General features: G+C 38.0%; 1 protein-coding gene and 1 pseudogene across 3 annotated transcripts in view; both read left to right on the top strand.

Moving 5' to 3' along the window:
- Nucleotides 1-8: 8 nt before the first annotated feature.
- Nucleotides 9-18,810, top strand: part of Xrcc4 (X-ray repair cross complementing 4) — a 203,512-nt gene continuing 184,710 nt past the window's right edge. The window contains exons 1-3 of one of the 3 annotated variants that reach the window (XM_038321969.1): nt 108-124; nt 10,496-10,644; nt 12,086-12,234. In XM_038321969.1, coding sequence (XP_038177897.1) covers nt 12,096-12,234 — 139 coding nt within the window. In that variant the 5' untranslated portion in view covers nt 108-124; nt 10,496-10,644; nt 12,086-12,095. Of the gene's footprint in view, nt 125-471; nt 597-10,495; nt 10,645-12,085; nt 12,235-18,810 lie in introns of those variants that run through there. The other 2 variants (XM_038321968.1, XM_038321970.1) reach the window with 2 other exon arrangements.
- On the top strand, nt 474-2,948 carry LOC119809229 (annotated as a pseudogene).

Below are 18,810 nucleotides of genomic sequence, written 5' to 3' on the forward strand. Positions count from 1 at the left end.
AGGCGGGGCTTGGGCGACGCCGCGCAAACCGCGGAATTAGCGGACTCTCTCATTGGCCGCACCGGCGTTATCCTGGGGTGCCCACATTTTCTTCGGAGGAGACCGGAAGTGGAGTCACTGAGAGGTAGGGCCCGGAAGTGCCTGAGGTCTTTCTATATAAGCAGTACTTGCGTTCTCCTGTTTCTTCCCATTTCAGCTTCCTGTAGTTCCCTGACATTTGCCTCCAAAGCTGCTCACTGTGCGGCTTTTACCCTGTTTGTGACCTTCTGTTTGTTGATCTCAGGGGATGTCAGGGTTTCCTAAGGTGTCACCTGTTGGGGTCCCTCTTAAGTTTCTCTTTTTGTGCCTTTTGACTTGCAAGAGAGGCTCGTTGGAATATGCTGTGTTATTGCGTGACGGACACTTGTATTCCGAGGACCGTGTTTAGCAAGTAGATTCACTGCCCCTGCACCGCCCGCCCCTACCCTGCCAGTATGGTCTACATCCGGGACTTAGACATTCTAGGTCCTGAAGAGAGGGCAAGAACTCTCTGGTCGCTACTGGAAAGGAACTGCCCACTTCCGAGGGGGACTAATTGGCTAGTTTAGTACCACTAGGTGAGGCATTATTTTACCTCTAGTTTTCCTTACGAATTTTATAGCTATGGGGAAGGTGTAATTTGATGTGTTCATTTATATATCGTTCTTCGAATGATTCAATGATTCTGAAGTTGGGAATTTTTTTTCACGCTCCCAAGTATATCAAAATTATGGAAATCTTGTGTATCCAAATACTTCTTTTCTTAGGCAGTATGGTTTTCTTTTTTATTCAAAATATTGCTATTCTTTAATTTATTGGCCTAGAAGATATGTACAGAGCATGAGCGAAGGAAACGGATTTGATATATTGATATATGAGCTGAATCTTGAGAATCCAATACTTAGGGAAACACAGTATTTTTACTTAGTGCTCTATGTGATTGTGTATGACACTGTGTGGCACCTTAGATTTTATTTGAAATTATAATTAGATTTTAAAAATCAACTCTATTCAGTTGCTAAAAGTTCATCAAATATTCAAATTAAGGCTCTTCATTATTAGTGGTATCTAGACTGCAGCAGAGGAAGTTAATGGGGGAATAAAGAAGGGGGCAATAGGAAATGATACAGTGTACAGTACTTTGTATATGTTATTTAATCATTTCAAAATACCTCCTGTTACACCTTACTACTCAAGTTAAATAAATATGAACGTTCCAAATGTAGTTGTAGAAAATATGTTCTGAGCTCGCTAACTTTAGCTTCTGTAGCAATGAAAAGCGTTGGTAAATGTTATAAGTGACTTATTCATGTAAAAATTGCTGAGTGCTACCTTTTGACACCCAAGATTGCTATTTCTGTAGGAGGCTATGCTTCAGGCTCTAGTAAGGAGCACAGTAATCTAAAGTTTAAGAAGTAACTGGTTTCTTGTATTTATGATCAATTTAGGCCATAGTTGTTTTTTTTTTTTTTTTTTTTACTTTAGGCCATATCTTAACTTCAAAGTAGTAGCAAATAGATTTGTCAATTTTACGTTATTCATAGAAGTACATACTATGGGGGGATAAAGCTGAACATGTGTGTATGGTATTTATTGTATTCATGTAAAATAGCAAATGAATCTAACATACTTTAGATCTGTGGGGAACCTGTAAAGTGATTAGGCACACAGAGACCCTTATGTTGTTTTTGATTGTAAGTGAACAATTCCTTTCTTCCTCCCGTAATCTTTATTTTTTTTTTCTCCCTGCTGGTAGCTCTGCTGTGAATTTCTCATTTAGAATCATTTGGGTCATTTTCCTCTTACCACTGAAGCTTGACTATGTCATTCGTTATACAGACATTATTGTCTTCTCTGCAACTGGAGGAGTATTTTCAGCGTTCATGTCATGATCTTCAGGGTTGTATATGAAATGATGTATTTATTATAGTTTTCTGCATGAGTGCATTTAGCTTTCTTCACTGTTAGGATTAAATGAGTAAGTACAAGCGAGTAATTTACCCGAGTCTTTGGTACACAGTTAAGTGTTATGGTGTACATCACATTCTCCTTCTCTGGTGGAGGGATAATGATGGAAAAATGATTCAGTTTCATATTCACACAATAAAAGGTTAAAAATTAATTAATTTTGTTTCTTATACTCCCAGACCACTGCATTTCTCTTTTTTCTTGATTTCTGTTACTGGTAGTCTTTGTGGTTTCTTTTTACTTTAATTACTTATTTATTGATATTCAAATATATTACTGGGTTTTTATCTATAATTCTATCCATCTATTCCTTCATTTGTTTTTGTGCTTGCTTTTCTGATTCTTAACCAAATACATAAACTGAAGTTAAGTTCCTTTGACTCTGATTGCTGCCTTCCTGGTCTCTATGTGTTTCATTCTCTTCCCCTGTGAGAATTATGGCAGGCTAATTTTGTTTGACATGTTTTTTTCTTTCATCTTAAGAAATGATTCTAGGTGTCTTCTCTACCCTGGGAGCTGCTCGCCTGCCTTAGCCCCTCACCCCTAAAGCTGTATGCCTCCTTCAAGTCCTTCTCTACCTGCTTCTGGGAGCACCACACAGCTGCCGAATAGTCAGATGTATGTAGTGGAATTGAACTGACAACAGACATTGACAGATGGGGCCTCAGCAGCTTGGCAGTCCCAGTCCTCTGACCCTACTCATCCCTAGCTGCAGCTTCCCCACCAGCATCATTTCAAGGGATATTGACACAGCTGCCAAGTTCATTGGGGCTGGAGCTACTCCTTGGGTGGCTGGCTCTGGGGATGAGATTGGGATTGTTTTTGGAATCCTCATCATTGGGAATGCCAGGAACCCTTCTCTCAAGCAACAGGTCTTCTGTGCAGTTCTGAGCTTTGCCCTCTCAGAGGCCATGGGGCTCTTTTGCCTTATGGATGTCTTTCTCATTTCCTTCGCCAAGTGAAGTAGCTGTCTCCACTTCCACCTCTCATAGTTCTTTCATGGCCAGTCTGCTGTGTATATTCCTTTTCCTGTACCTCCTCAGGAAGTCTGGACAATGTGCTTAGCTAAGGGTTTGATAGAAAAAAAAATAAATACTGTATTAATAAAAAAAGATCTCATTAATCTTTTTACATTTTAACCTCATTTATTTACTTTCCCCAGCAATGATATTTCTGTGTAGTTCTCTCTTTTGTCCCAGTTTCTAGTGTTTGATGTTTTTATGCATTTTCTCCAAAACAATTCCTGCTCCCATACCGCACCAAGATTCTCTTAATGTTACCAGTGATCTCCAGATGTTGATGATCCTCAGGCATGGTCATATTTGCTTTATCCTTTGATCACTTCCTCGCCCATGAAGGTTTTTTCCTTTACTTATTAGCTTTGTTTCTGGACCATCATCACATGCTTCTCTTTGCATGCTTTAATTCACATTCAAGTCACATGCTTTTCTTTCTCTTTCCGTGGTTTCTCCTTCTGTGCTTGCACTGCTAGATCCTTTTGTTCTTCCCAAACATTTATTGTTAAAGTGCTCTATTGCTCATTATTTTATGCTCCTTTCCTTTCTTATCTCCTTTCGATGATACCAAGACTTTAACATATTCATATATCAATAATTCACACATTTATATCTTTCATCCCTTCTCTCTCTAATGCTATTCATCCATCTAGTTGTCTAACTGAATGTTGACTTTGTAAATTTTAAAAAAATTATTTAAAAATACTGTATGCGCGTGTATGTGCTTGACTGTGTGGGTTGTGTGCATGTCTGTGTGTGTGTGTCTGTTCTGTGTGTGTGTGTGTGTGTGTGTGTGTGTGTGTGCCTGCTCCTCTATATGCATCATATAGATGCAGGATCTCATAGAGGCCAGAAGTGGTTGTTAGTTACCATGGATCTGGAGTTAGGCAGTTGTGAGCTGCCTTATATGTTGGCAGCCAAATCTAGGTCCCCTGCAATAGCAATAAGTGCTCTCAACCAGTAGCCTTCTCTGCAGCCCCTCCTTTGCATTTTTAAAAGACAGTGCAAACATTTCCTGTCATAGTTTGTACTGCTGTGCAGAGACACCATAATGATGACAACTCTTACTAAGGAAGACATATAACTGGGGCTGGCTTACAGGTTCAGAGGTTTATTTGGTTCATTATTGTCATGGCAGGAAGCATGACTGGAAAAGGAGCAGTGAGTTCTATACCTGTATTGGCAGGTAGCAGAAATAGAGAGGCACACTGGGCCTGGCTTGAGCATTTGAAACCCCCAAACCCATCCCAGTGACATATTTCCTCCAGCAAGGCTGCACCTCTTAATATTGCCACTTCCTCATGGTGGAGCATTCAAATCTCCGAGCCTGTGGGGGCCATTCCCATTCAAGCCACCATGATCTCAAAGTGAACACCTTTCTTCCCAAACCTATTTTCATCTTGGTTAGTGGCAACAATGTACAGCCAGTTTCTGTAAGTTAGCTCTGGGAAGGTGCCTGGATTTCTCTTATATTATCCACTCTAGTTCTTATTGTATGGATTTCAGAATTAGTGTTTTTACTGGTTCCTGGCTTTTTCTTCAGCCTTTGCCTCCTGATAATGGTCAGACTATATTTCAAAATTTTATTAGGTTGTAGGATTCTAAGTATACTGTAGTGTGGAGCTGCGGGATGGCTTCCCACCGCCTGGCTCCCGCACGGCTAGCTTATACCCCGAAATAACAACACCCAAATTGTATTCTTTTAAATACTGCCTGGCCCATTATTTCTAGCCTCTTATTGTCTAATTCTCACATCTTGCTTTAACCCATTTCTAATAATCTGTGTAGCACCACGAAGTGGTACCTTACCATTTAGTTTCTAGCATACGTCCATCTTGGGCTGGAGCTTCATCGCATCTGGCATCTCTCTGAGGAGAGGCACGGCAGTCTGACTAACTTAGGAGAGGCGTGGCATCTGACTGAGCCATCTACCTCACTTCCTTCTTCCTGTTCTGTCAACTCCACCCACCTAAGGGCTGGCCAAGGCAGTTTCTTTATTAAAACAGAAGACCCTCCCACATCAGTATACCACCTTATCTTTCCAGATTACATCTTCAAATAGAATAAGGGCATCACTGGAAAAAGTGTGAATTCCACATAGATTCTGAGGTTTATTGTAATGTATCAATGTTGGTAACATGGGGTTTATTAAGCCCCAACTGTTTATTATTTTCTTCTGTTTTAGTTTCAGGGAGCATAAGGTACCATCAGTCCAACTCATATACAGTCTTTCCAATTTGAAAAATGCGATGCTCAGAACTGAAATCTAATCACAAGCACTTATATGGAAAAGGAATAAGACTTGCACTGCCTCCCCCAAACCTACCACTCACAACTGTACCATTTATCTGTCTGTTTACTAACGGGAAACAAGAAAGAGAATGACACTTGGGTATAAGAGAAATGAACATCAATCTTGGGGAGAAAACCGTATACCATATTCTAAGTTGTTACTACTTACAGTTGAAACACACACACACTCACACATTTAAGAATCATAGGAAACTACCAATAGTTAACATTGCCATCAACCAACAGCAGTTTTATGGGTTTAAACAGTCGTAAACTCTCCTAACACCACACAAGTACTGACATTCCTAATTAGAGGAGTAGTTACATACTTACCTTCCAGGCAGCAATTTCAACTATATCCCTTAATACATTTTGGATAACTTTAGGGAGAAGAAGTCCTAAAAACTTAAGTAAAATATTTTATTTTGTGTTCTGTTGGTGATAAATGCTCAAACTAAAACTAAACCATTGTACCTAAAACTTAAAAAATTCCTGTTCTCTTTTGTAAAAGTATAAGTTCTAAGATCTGAGCTATGCAGATCACAAACCAACCAACCAACCAACCAAACAAACAAACAGGAAGACACTCCCACATACAAAGTAAATATAGGGTTTGGGAAGATAGATCAGTTAGTAAGAGCGTTTGGACTTGGCATGAAGATCTGAGTTCAGATCCAGCACTCACAATAATAGCTGAATGTCCCTGTAATCCAAGCATTGTGGGGTAGAGACAGGCAGACCCTAAATATTCTCTGGCATAAGTTCAGCATAAAACATCAGCTTCTGCTTTAGTGAGAGACCTTATCTCAGGCAATAAAGCAGGGAGCAATAGAGGAAGACACCCCAAGGCACGCTGTGGCTTCTGCTTATGTGTACACGGACACAAAAGTACATATAGCATGATAGTTGTTATATAAGTCTGCTTTTCTCTTTAAATATTCTGTATGTCCCTGTTTTTGAACTGTTAAAAATGTGACAAATCTTTCAAATAAACCCATAATCATAATTTTGGTTTGCAATTACATTTTCTTTTCCCTTTTTTAAAAGTAAAGTCTAACAAAATAATAGCAAGAACCCAATTATAGACTACTAACAGCTGGCTCTATATATTTTATGCCGAATTCCTTTTAGGTATTAGCCTACTTTTCTTGACAAGGGGCCACATAAGTAATTGCTTCATTAGAAACATGCATTTATCCCTTCCCAGTCTGTAAGTTCAACTGCTTGGCAGAGCTGTGGAATTTGAACACCTGCAGTCCAAGCAGCTTGAAGAGGAGCCATAACTGACTATTAAGAGCAAGAAAAGAAGCCCAAGTTCAAAATGGTGTTCTCAATGATAGTGTTGTAACCAACTTGAGCTGACCTAAGCGCTGGCTTCTGCACTGCTCCTTATCAGCATCCAAAAGGGCATACAAAATGCTTTGTAAACTAATTTAAAAAGTGTCTTGTTTATTCAGAAGCAACTGTGAATGCTATTTGTTCAGACCAAGATCACATCAATTGCGCACCAGCCAACAACGTATTAGTCTTCTAAGAGAGAAGCCATGTAGCAAAGGCACAAAGTACTAAAGATAAGCTTCTCAATTCTCAACTGTTCTGAGCTCTCAATAAAGCTACTGATGTACAAATTGGGGTGGGACCCAAGTGGTTCCACCTGCAGGCTCCTCTTAGATCCCTGGCTTTGGCTGAGAGAGGTGCTGATACTAATGTGTCCTTTAGTACTCTTATGAAACAAAACCTGGGCTCTCTTACAGTCCTCGTCAATCAGCCTCTCTGAAGAGGATTCCACCCATTTTCTCCATGAAGCCCTGGGGCAAAACACTGGCTATTTCTGTGTACAAGGCTGCTAGGAGCAAAAATATGGTTGATTTGCACTAGCTGACTCTTAAAAGAATTTAGGACTCATTTGTTCCTGTGCTTGATTCTTGGATGTTTTGTATTTGATATTTTATGAGAGGGTAGTCTCAGTAAAGGAATAAAGTATTCAAGAAACTAGTTCAAATGTATATTACCAAGACCTTAATTAAAACAATATATTTCTGAGGCTCCTGAGGCACGGATTACTTATGGGATAGAGTGTTGTCACATGTGAGTGAGCTTATTACGATGTGTGCTGCTTAAATATGGCTCACAGAGCCTTGCTTCACTAGCAGGTGTGCTAAGGTTGGAATGGAATGTTTCACAGATTTCATCCCAATTTCAAACCTGTATTATAAAACAGTATTTCTTTAAAATAAAATTAGCTTTATTTTGTGAAATATTGACTTAATTGAGAAAATTGGGAAATAGATAAAATGTTAACAATTCTAATATTTTTAGAATGGATCTGATTCTTGGCTGTCTTTTTAGTGTTATTGAGCTTAAAACCTTTATTTTACTGTGAAATGAGTGACTGACAGGCATTTGGAATATTGAATTTTAAATGAATTTGTCTCTATATTTAGGAATTTGTTAGCAATTCTAAATATGGAATTTAAAAAAAGCGATGATCCAGCCTGTTTTATAGTGATGTCAGCTGCTGGATTTTGCTTCCACAAAGATAATGTTAACAGTAATGATGGTTCTCCAGGCATCTGGGAAAAGAAATAATTGTGCGTGTAGGCATGTGCTTGAGCACATAGCTCTGTGTGTCCCTGTGTTTATGTAGGTCTGTAGAAGCACAATATGGCATTTTAAAGGAGTTTTTGTACCCTACCCCATATCCCTAATTAAAGTGTCTTTGTTTTTGTATGTTTATATTAATATGTGTACATGTGCACATATCTCTGCATGTTATCTGAAGGCGTGAGGCCAGTTATTTCTGTTCTTATTGAAAACAGAGTCTTTTTTCTTTCTTTCTTTTTTATTGTTACTTAAAAAAATACCAATCCAAATTTCCACTCCCTTCCCTTCTCCCAGTCCCCTCCCTCTCCCTTCACAGACCCTCCTACCCCTCCATTCCTAAGGGAGTGCTATGCACCTCGCCCTGTGGAAAGTCCAAGGCCCTCCCTACTACATCTAGGATGAGCAATGTTTACATCCAAAGAGAATAGGATCCCATGAAGCCAGTATCCACAGTAGAGACACACCCCAGTGTCACTATTAGTGGCCCCTCAGTCTGCCCCAGCTGTCAACCCCTTTCAGAAGGGCTTGGTTGTTCCCATGCTCTTTCACTCCCAGTCCAGTTGGAGTTGGTGAGCTCCCAACAGAGTCTTGCCCATTAGACAAAACTGGCTGGTCAGTGAACTGCTGAAATCTGCCAGTTTCTACCATGTTTGTGTGACAAGAACTTTATCAACTAAACTTTCTCTCCATCTCCCAAATCCAGGTTTGAATCCAGACGAGTCACAGATGTAGCTCATTCAGTGGAGTGCCTGTAAATGCCCAAGTACCACTGACTTCCTTCCCCAGCAACACAAAATACTGGTGTGGTGTCATATGTGTGCTCTCAGAACTTGGGAGGTGGAGGCAGGGAGGTCTGATCACTTTAAGATCATCTACAGGCACATTCTCAGCACATGTCCAACTCTGAGGACAGTAGGGCTTCATGACACTCGGTCTCAAAAAACCCGTGCTCTTAGGGAAACTGTAATCCCCGAAGAAAATAATTGAAGGAGACACTAGAAAATGGAAAGATTTTCACATTCATAAAGAAGCAGAAAAGTGACCCACAGATTCATTTAGTCCCTAGAAAAATCACAACAACGTTTTTTCACAGAAACAGAGAAAACATTAAATTCATATGAAAGTTCAATTGAATAAAATACAAGATTCAGAAATTTCACACAGATATAGTCACCTGATTTTCCACACAGGTGCAAGAAACACTCACTGGAGAAAAGACAGGATCTTCAACAAATGGTGATGGAAAACTGGATTCCTTCCTTCCTTCCTTCCTTCCTTCCTTCCTTCCTTCCTTCCTTCCTTCCTGCCTGCCTTCCTGCCTTCCTGCCTTCCTGCCTTCCTGCCTTCCTGCCTTCCTGCCTTCCTGCCTTCACCCCACCCTACCCCGTCTCTTTTCAAGACAGGGTTTCTCTGTAACTGCCCTGGCTGTCCTGGAACTCACTTTATAGAACAGGCTGGCCTCACTCAAACTCACAGAGATCTGTCTGCATCTGCTTCCTGAGTGCGTGAGCAACCATGCCTTACACAGTGCATAGGGTGAGACTTCTAAATGTAGAAGATTGAAACTAGGTCCATATCTGCCAGCCTCCTCAAACTCAATTAAAAATGGGTCAAAGATTTTAATGTAAGGCCTGGAACCCTAAAAATGTTAGGGGGAAAATAGGGAAAGACTTCAAGATTTAACTAGAGGTGAGGACTTCTGAAAGTGACTCCATTAACTAAGGAAATAGTCCCCAGAACTGACCAGTGAAGGGCAGTGAATGAAATGCTTCTGAAACCATACAGAATTTGTATGTAATGTGTAATGTGTAATATAATGTGTAATGAAACCACACAGAAATTGTATTAGCTAAATCACTGCTTGGCCCGTTAGCTCTAGTTTCTTATTGGTTAATTTTTACATCTTAATTTAACCCATTTCTATTAATCTGTGTATCACCACGTGGCAGTGGCTTACCGGGTAACATTCCCAGCATCTGTCTCCAGCAAATCATTTGCGCCTCTCCAACTCTGCCTTTCTTCTCTCAGTATTCTGTTTAATTTTTCCTGCCTACCTAAGTTCTGCCCTATTAACAGGCCCAAAGCAGTTTCTTTATTAACCAGTGAAAGCAACACAAAGATAGAAGGACCTCCTACACCATTTTACTTTTACTTAGTACATGTGTGAGTGTGGGTAGTGTGTGTGTGTGTGTGTGTGTGTGTGTGTGTGTGTGCTTGCACAGTGGTGTGTGTGAAAGTCAGAGGACAGTTTGCATGAATCCTTTTCTGCTTTTCTCCTTTTGTCCTGTACATTCCTAGGCTCCAACCCAGATCATCAAGATTAGTGACAGGCACTTTGATGCTGAGACATCTTATTGGCCTATTAAGTATATTTTAATGGAGCAATATAACCCAGAGTTATAGATAAAACATTATTTCTTTATTCAAACTAAGTAATACATATTTTAACCTCATCCAGTTTGATTCAAGGAAATCAAGCCCCAGAGTGATTTGCAAGAACTGTCACTATGAATTCATACAAAAGAATCTAAGCCTAAACATTGAAAATAAAATCTTTAAATCTCAGTTTCACTTTTAACCCCTGCCCCAACAAACAGATACTGTTAAATGGAGAGCTAAGTGGGTGGGGCCGAGAACACTCCTGGTTGATCCTGGTGATTCCTGGATGCTGATGCGAATGGGGAAGTAGAGTCCTGCTGATGATTGATGTCTTCTTGGGCCTTTTCCCCAGTGGCAGCCTTCAAAGGTCTGTGCCTGAGCTTGTGCTGATCAAGATTTTACATAAGTCATTGGAACCTTTAGATGGGAGATTTTTAAAATTGTTAGTGACAGAGTCAGATAGAGATTATAAATGTATTAGATCAACAGAGCAAACCACATAGTCAATATAATTTTAACAACTGCAGTATAAAATATGAAATTTCACTCCTGCAAAAACACCAAGAACCAATATAAAAAACTGTATTATACATCTATATTCACATATATACAGTGTGTCACAATGTGTATATATGTGTATATATATTATACGTATACATGTGGCTATATAGGCTGTAGTAAAGTATGACTCTGTAAATAAAATTTGTTGAGACATTTAGAATAATACAACTTCAAATTGGTGACAGATGGATTAGAGATCTTGATGTAAGAGGTGTGATTATAAAGCTTTGACATAATACAGGAGATCATCTGTTGACCCACACTCAATAATGCAAGACTCACAATACTGACCACAATACATACATCTTGGTGAATTAGTTTAATGAATTGTATTTCATTAAAATTGCTGTCTTTTTATCATTGTGACAAAAAGGAAACTGATAATATAGGACCATAGAGACATTTATTTATATATATATGCACTTACCTAAAATAGACAACAACCCATGAATAAATGAAAGCAGATAATATGAACATCAGTAAGAAAAAGAATGGAAAACATTGCCAAGGCTGGAGATAGGAGTATATTCTTATCTAATAAGTATATGTAAAGAATGCAACACCCATTACTCATCAGTAGATGTGAATTAAAATCTCAGTGTGATGCAGAATTTATCCACCAGTGTGGCTAAAATGAACCAAAGGGAAATAATTGTTTAGGACTCTCATACAAGAATCACAATTTGGTACAATTTTGAAGGGTCTTGTTGTATAGTATCCAAATTAACACATGGTATCTTCTGATCCAATAGTTCCACTTGTAGGAATGAGCCCCCCAAATGCAATGATATTTCTAGAATGTTCATGACAATGTTTGTAGTAGTCAAGATGTGTAAAGTTCCAAATGACTGTCACTAGGAAAACAAGAATAAATTAAATCAGTATGATTGATTAATGTTCTAAATGATCTGTAACTGTAGACTGTAGTATGGATAAAGCTCTCAAATATGTTTATTCAAAGAAACTGTTCCTTTTGTAAGAGAAGAGTGGCTATTTACTCTTGAGGAAAGGGAAATATAAAATTTACTCATGTTGCTATAGTAATTTTTCTTTAGCCTTCTGTCTTCTCGTCTGTCAAATCTGCTAGTCACTGTTGAACAAAACTGTGATTTGCTGAGTTCAGTGGTTGGCTCTCGTATACAGCATTTTACTTTTATTTCTTTGAAGTTTTTATAGCCGAAAAAAATGTTTTTATCATTTGATAATGTAGACTTCTTTTGAATATAGATTTTGTTCTTTCATTATAGGTAGCCAGAAATGGAAAGGAAAGTGAACAGAATCTGTCTTGCTTCTGAGCCCAACATAACTTACTTTCTGCAAGTGTGTTGGGAGGGAACAGTAGGATCTGGTTTTGTTATTACTCTGACCGATGGCCATTCAGCCTGGACTGCAACAGGTAATTTTGACAGCAAACATGTTTCAAGTTAAATAATGTTCATCATGAAATTCTGTTTCACTATTGAATGATACAAATCCAGCACAATCAGAATGAATTCAAGCTTAAAGTGTTTTATCTGTCATTTACACAGCAAATGAGAAACCTTTCTATTATAGGAAAACAAAGGGATTTCAAGGATAATGTGTAGAGTACTCCTTATGTTAGCTCTGTGAGATGTGAATTTCTCAGTGAGAACTATCAGCTGCTGACTGCTTCTGGCAGGGTAGCAATGAGGGAGTTGGATTGTTATGCTGGCACTATGCAGTGAGTGTACCCACGTGCTAGCTCTTGTTTAAAATTAGAGGATGTGTAGGGCTAAAACTGTGGTGGTGGTTCTGTGTGGACCTTTGTTGACTGATGGACTCAGCAGACTGTATTTATATGTACATGCATGCATACATGCATATATAAATATACAGGCAATAATTAGAGAAGACAGTTTTAAGTATACACTACTAGTTAGAAAAAAAACCTAAACTGATCACAATGTCTGTAAACGAGAGCTCCCGTTTCCTGTTTACTCACACTACACGCTTATCACAAATTCTGTGCAGTCTTCATTTCATCCTCTAAGTAGTGTAATTTCGTATGACAAAATATGATACAAGACTTCTTTCTGTACTCCCTGGTAACATTTCAGCTTCCTGTAGTGATCATATTTCAAGCATGGAGTTTTATAGTTTAGTCTGTAATGATTTGATTTTCAGAACTATCCAGTAAAGTTTTAGATTTTACATATGTTTTATGCCTTGCATTATTCAATTATATTTTTTGTTTAAATATTAGGGTAAATGTGTAAGTAAGCATTAAAGTATATTTGTAAATTTTGTTTATTTAAGGCTTATTACATTCAGGTCATATGGTACCTTACAGGCATTACACAAATAAGAATATTGAAACAATTACTAAATGAAGCTCAAAAATAGGTTTCCTTCCTATACCTCTTCCTGTGTTTTAGTTATTCAACTTTTTGATTGCTGTAGCCTCCAATTATGGATAATTTTTTCTCTTTTCATTTAAATGGAAGGGATGTGAGGTTTGTTTTATTCTCCCACACACTAAGCTTGCTGATTTCTCTCCCATTAGCAATGCTTTATCTAATGAATGTTTGGGGACCTAATTACCGTGTGGCTTGTCATCAGTCACTTTTGTATTGCAGAGTGTTGTGTCACAGGGTTGTTTCATACAGTGGGCTGATGATTGATGGTCACTGTGTGCCTTGTAAAATAATTGCTTTGGCAGCAAGAAACTTATATCACCTATTTGTGGGGGGGTGTCTTTAAGTTTATTGGAGATTAATTCAAGCCTTACTAATGTCTTACTATCAAATATTTAGATTTGTGCATAACCTTTCTAGACAGATATGTTGTGAACTATGTAGAAATAACATTACAGAACTCATAGAAAAGGCCTTTGTATAGGTAGGTGTCTGATGTGAGGCCACCCATATTCTTAATGGAATAAAATTGGTGTCTTCTGCTTTCTGTCATTGGTTAGGATAGGTCTGTGCAGTCTTCACTTACACATAGGAACATTCTACAAATAACATCAAAACTATGTTTTTGGAGTTTCTGCTAGTCTTAGAATAGTTCCTCATTTTTATGTTCTTGTTTGTCCTCTTGCCTTGTAGCAAGTTGTTCAGCTTTATTCTGGATGGATTTTATTGTTGCCGTGTTTTCATTCCAGCTGTGTCAAGTTTAGAGCAGTGAATGCGTACAACTGTGTTGTAGTTACTAACATAAAAATAAACTGGCAAACAAGTTCTTTTTCTAAGATTGAGGTTTAGAGTAGGCTATCAAAATTTCTTGTTCCTTTAAATAGGAAATATTTGGTCAAGCTTTGAAAAAAACAGGCTCTTTTTTGCATATTATTTTTTATGTTGAATTTTTAAAAATTTATTTTGCATTTTTAAGAATTTTATACAAGAGTCCTATGTTACATCATTTCTATACCTCCTTCTAACTCCAACTCCTCCTGTATCTTTTCAATTTCCTTTTGAATTCATGTTCTTTTCTTTATATTTATACATGTATGTATTTCTTTATGCATATACAAATACAGTCTGCTGAGTCCATTTTGTGTTGCTCACGTGTGTGTTTAGGGCATACCACTTCTGATTGGATAACCACACGGGGGCATATTCTCCCTTTTTCAGCATTCATAAATTGCATCTAGGGATAGGGACTTTTGAGATTTTTTTCCATCCAGGCTGGATGTCATCTGGCATTGCTGTTATATAGGGTTGTCTTTAAGCAACCATGATATTGACACTTCATGGGTATAGTTTCCCTGTGATATATAGAAGATGATATCACCCAGCAAACATTCGGGTTTTCTGGCTCTTAAATCTTTCCACTCCCTCTTCCCAACATTCCCTGAGTCCTAATGGTAGGGATTGTTGGAGGTGTATCAATCAGCATGAGGCATTCTACAGTCACTTGCTTTCTATACTTTGACCAATTGTAAATTTCTGTAATGCTCTCTATCTTCTACAAAAAGAAGCTTCTCTGATGAAGGGTGAGAGATACACTTTCTGAGGCTAAATATTTAGTATTCAGAGTGGAGTTAGAAGTTAACATTGGTTTAGGAAAATGGCAGCAGTAGATTTTCCTTTATGATCCATGATGCTACCATATATAGGCTCTTGGCCAAGTTTAAAATACTAGGTATAAATTTCCTCCTTTTCAGTGGCTTTATGTTTAATTAGACAATTGCTGGTTGCCCCCAAGACACAAATGCCACTATTGTACTATTGGGAACATCTGGCCTGGCTGCTCATTTCTGTAGTTCATACCCATGACAGTTTGTTAGGGCTACTGCTTCTTTTTTTTTTTTTCCCTTGAAAGCTTGCATAGCACCTTCAAATACTTTAAGAGAGAGTCCTCAGAGAAGATTTCCAGTTCAGTTTCAGCTTGACTCTTCCCAACTTGTGTCTAAAGTGTGTAGAGTCTTCAGAAATAGGGCTGTTCTTACTTTCAAGTTCTAGAAGGAATTCAGTGGCATTGACAATAACCTATTTTATTTGGGGAGTCTATTTAATTCCCCAGACCATCAACTTGAAGGGAGGTTTCTCATGTCTGGCACTGGAGGTTTTGTTAGATTGTCTATAGCTCTTGGTGGAAAACATTATCACTCCAAGTGATATTAGCTCTCTCTCTCTCTCTCTCTCTCTCTCTCTCTCTCTCTCTCTCTCTCTTTCTCTCTTTCTCCCTCTCTCTCATACATACACACACACACATGTGTGTTTATATAAACTGGGGAAACAAAAGGAGGGCATACAAATATGTCAAATAATTGTATATATACATGTATGTATGTCTGCCTTTTGTCTCCCCAGTTAACTTCCCTCCTCTTTTTTTTCTATTTCATTCATAATAGCACCGTGTCCTACTGTCCCCATGTCTTTCTTGCCCTGATGGCCCTTTATTACATACCTAGTATCTGTTCTTATTCCAGGGTGTATGTATAAGGATCTATAAGGAAGTGTGAACACATAGCATTTGTCCTTCTGGATCTGAATTACCCAACACAGTATAATCAATACTTTCTAATTCCGTCTATTTACCTACAAATTTCACTGTTTATTTTTTTTTACAGCTGAACAGAATTATGTTGTAAATATACATATTTTTCACTTATCATTTATCAGCTGAAAGAAGTTTGCTTTGTTTTCATTTTCTGGCTCTCTGCAGCAATGAACATGACTGAGCAAGTATCTAAGGAGTAGGATGTGAAATCCCTTGGAAATAATTGGACATATGCCAACGAGTGGTATAATTAGGTCATGTGCTAGACCTACTTTTAGATTTACATATTCCTGATTGCTAAGGACATTGAATTTAAACTTAAAATATCTCTTAGCCATTTTTATTTATTCTCACGAGAATGTTCTGTTCAGACTCACAGTTCACTTTTGTAATGAGAATGTTGTGTTTTTTAAAACTGTCTTACCTTGTCTTGAAAGTTCTGTTTATCCATTTTCGGATACCATGTATTTTGTCAGTAGTTGAGGTGTGGCCAGTTCCTTGCCCAGAGGCTGGTTTTGTCAAGAAGAAGACAAGCTCCAAGTGGAGTGTCTTTTGTGCTCAACAATCTCTCGGGAATAGATCAATATTGCCAGGAGTGATGTGTCTCACTACCACAGAACTCTAAGATTAAATTAAATGCCATTTTCTACAGCTCTTTGAAGAGGTTGAAGGTTATTTATACAGAATATAGTCTCTGTGTATCTAAAGAACCTGATTAGTCTAACTATAAATATGACAGACATAGATGACTATTGATCTACAATTCTTAATACCTATCTAACTTAAAGACTAAGAGAATTAACAACTGTGCAATAAATGAGGACAATGACCTCCAAATGTAAACAATGAATATCAATACATAAACAATATATAAGTATCTTAATCAGAGGTAGAAATGTACACTGCAATATGGTAAATATATATCAATACAATATATATATTTGTATATATATTAATATATAAAAATGTTTTAAACAGAGGTAGAAGCATGCATGCATACAATATTCAATATAATTTAACTTTGTATCCATATACAAAATTCCATGTCAATGTAATTATCTATAAACAGTAACTTACAAATGCCATTATTATCTATTATCCCATCATAAATGCTACAGAATTAATCCAAGATAGGTATTTTAAGAATACCTTGACTTCAAAGTTGAAGTCAAGAGGTATGTTACTTTGGAGAAGAGATTTTGCTTTTGTTTCCACAAAAAACGAGAGGCCCTCGATTTATTCACAGTTAAAAAAAATCAGCTTTGATCAATAAAGACCACCTGAGTAATCTCTGATAGGAATAGATGGACCAGATGTCTGAGTTCTTCATCCAGAACAGGTTCAAGACTGCTGCCGGAGATGATCAAGACTCACAGGACTTGATAAAACTCTAAATTTTCTTTAGGTCCCCATAAGATTATCAGCACCCCCAACCAGCTGGAAGTACCTAAAATACTATGCCCACATTCCCAAAAAATTGACTATGGATATTTTCGTTTGTTTTTTTTTTTTTTTTTTTAAAGAGGGGGAAGTGGTGTCGAAGAATTGTCTGTAATCTGTCAATCATGTTTTAAATAAACGCTGATTGGCCATGCAGGGAGTATAGTTGGGAGAACCAGACAGGAAATAGAAATGATACAATGAAAACAGGAAAATTCTGGGAAGGAGGAAGTTGATTCCTCCCAGTCCTGTGCAGACCACTGAGGAAGCAGGATGTGACCTGCCAGCTAAAAAGGGTCCAAGCCATATGGCTAAAATAGATCAAAATAATGGGTTAATATAAGTCATAAGAGCTAATAAGAAGCCTGAGCTAAGGGGCCAATCAGCTTATAACTTATGGAGATCTCTGTGTGATTTTCTTTGGGGCCAAACAGCTCTGGAAACTGGGCAGGAAAGAAAACCCCAACAAGCAGGAGCCTCATGTTACATCTCTTCTCTCATCCTGAGTATCAGGATGTAGCTCTCAGTTACTACTCCAGTGTTATGTATGCTGCTATGCTTTTCTCTGTAGAAGGAGCAGCGGGCTGCTTTCTGCCACCCAACTCCCAGCCGCATGGCTAGCTTATGCCCCGAAATAACAACACACAAATTGTATTCATTTAAACACTGCCTGGCCCATTAGCCCTAGCCTCTTACTGGCTAACTCTCACATCTTGCTTAACATGTTTCTAATAATCTGTGTAGCACCACAAGGGTAATCTGTGTAGCACCACAAGGTGGTCAGCATGTCTGACCTGGTGGCTGGCTTCATGACGACTGACCCAGAGAGGAGAGGCATGGTGATTGCCTCACTTCCCTCTTCCTCCCAGCATTCTGTTCTGTCTACTCCACCCACCTAAGGGCTGGCCTATCAAATGGCCAAGACAGTTTCTTTATTAACCAATGAAATCAACACAAAGCAGAAGACCCATCTACATCATTTGTCCATGGTGATAGTGGGATAAAACTCTAAAAATTTAAGCAAGTCCCTAATTAAATATGTTTGTTTCAGTCTTAGTATCTGTTAACAGCAATAGAACAGGGCCTAGAATAGTTGTCATCAATACTGTCCTGTAATTTTCTTTATTTCTCATATTTTACCTGGTTTTGGTAGTAGAGTAATATGGACTTTATACAAGGTGTTTAGATGTGTTTCTTTTGCTTTTGATATTTTAGAATAAGTTATAAAATATTGCTTACAGATCTTTGAAAGTCGAATAGAATTCTAGGCCTGGGATCATTTTATTCAATCTCCTTATTTGTTATGGGTTTGTTTAAGTTGTTTACCTCTTGTTGGTTTTCACTTTGGTAGTTTGGATGAATATAAAATTGTTCATTTCTAAATTTTAATAACTTAATGGAGTATGGTTTGTAAATTAATCCCTTATGACCTTCTGAATTTCTTTGGTATCTATTGCCATGTTTCTTAGTTTAATTCTGATTCTGTTAATTTACATTATCTCTTTTTTGTTTGGTTTCTCAGACCAAGAGTATTTTGCTCTTGATTTACTTAAAGGAACAATACTTC

This window comes from Arvicola amphibius, chromosome 3, assembly GCF_903992535.2.
Source record: "Arvicola amphibius chromosome 3, mArvAmp1.2, whole genome shotgun sequence".
Lineage (NCBI taxonomy): Eukaryota > Metazoa > Chordata > Mammalia > Rodentia > Cricetidae > Arvicola > Arvicola amphibius.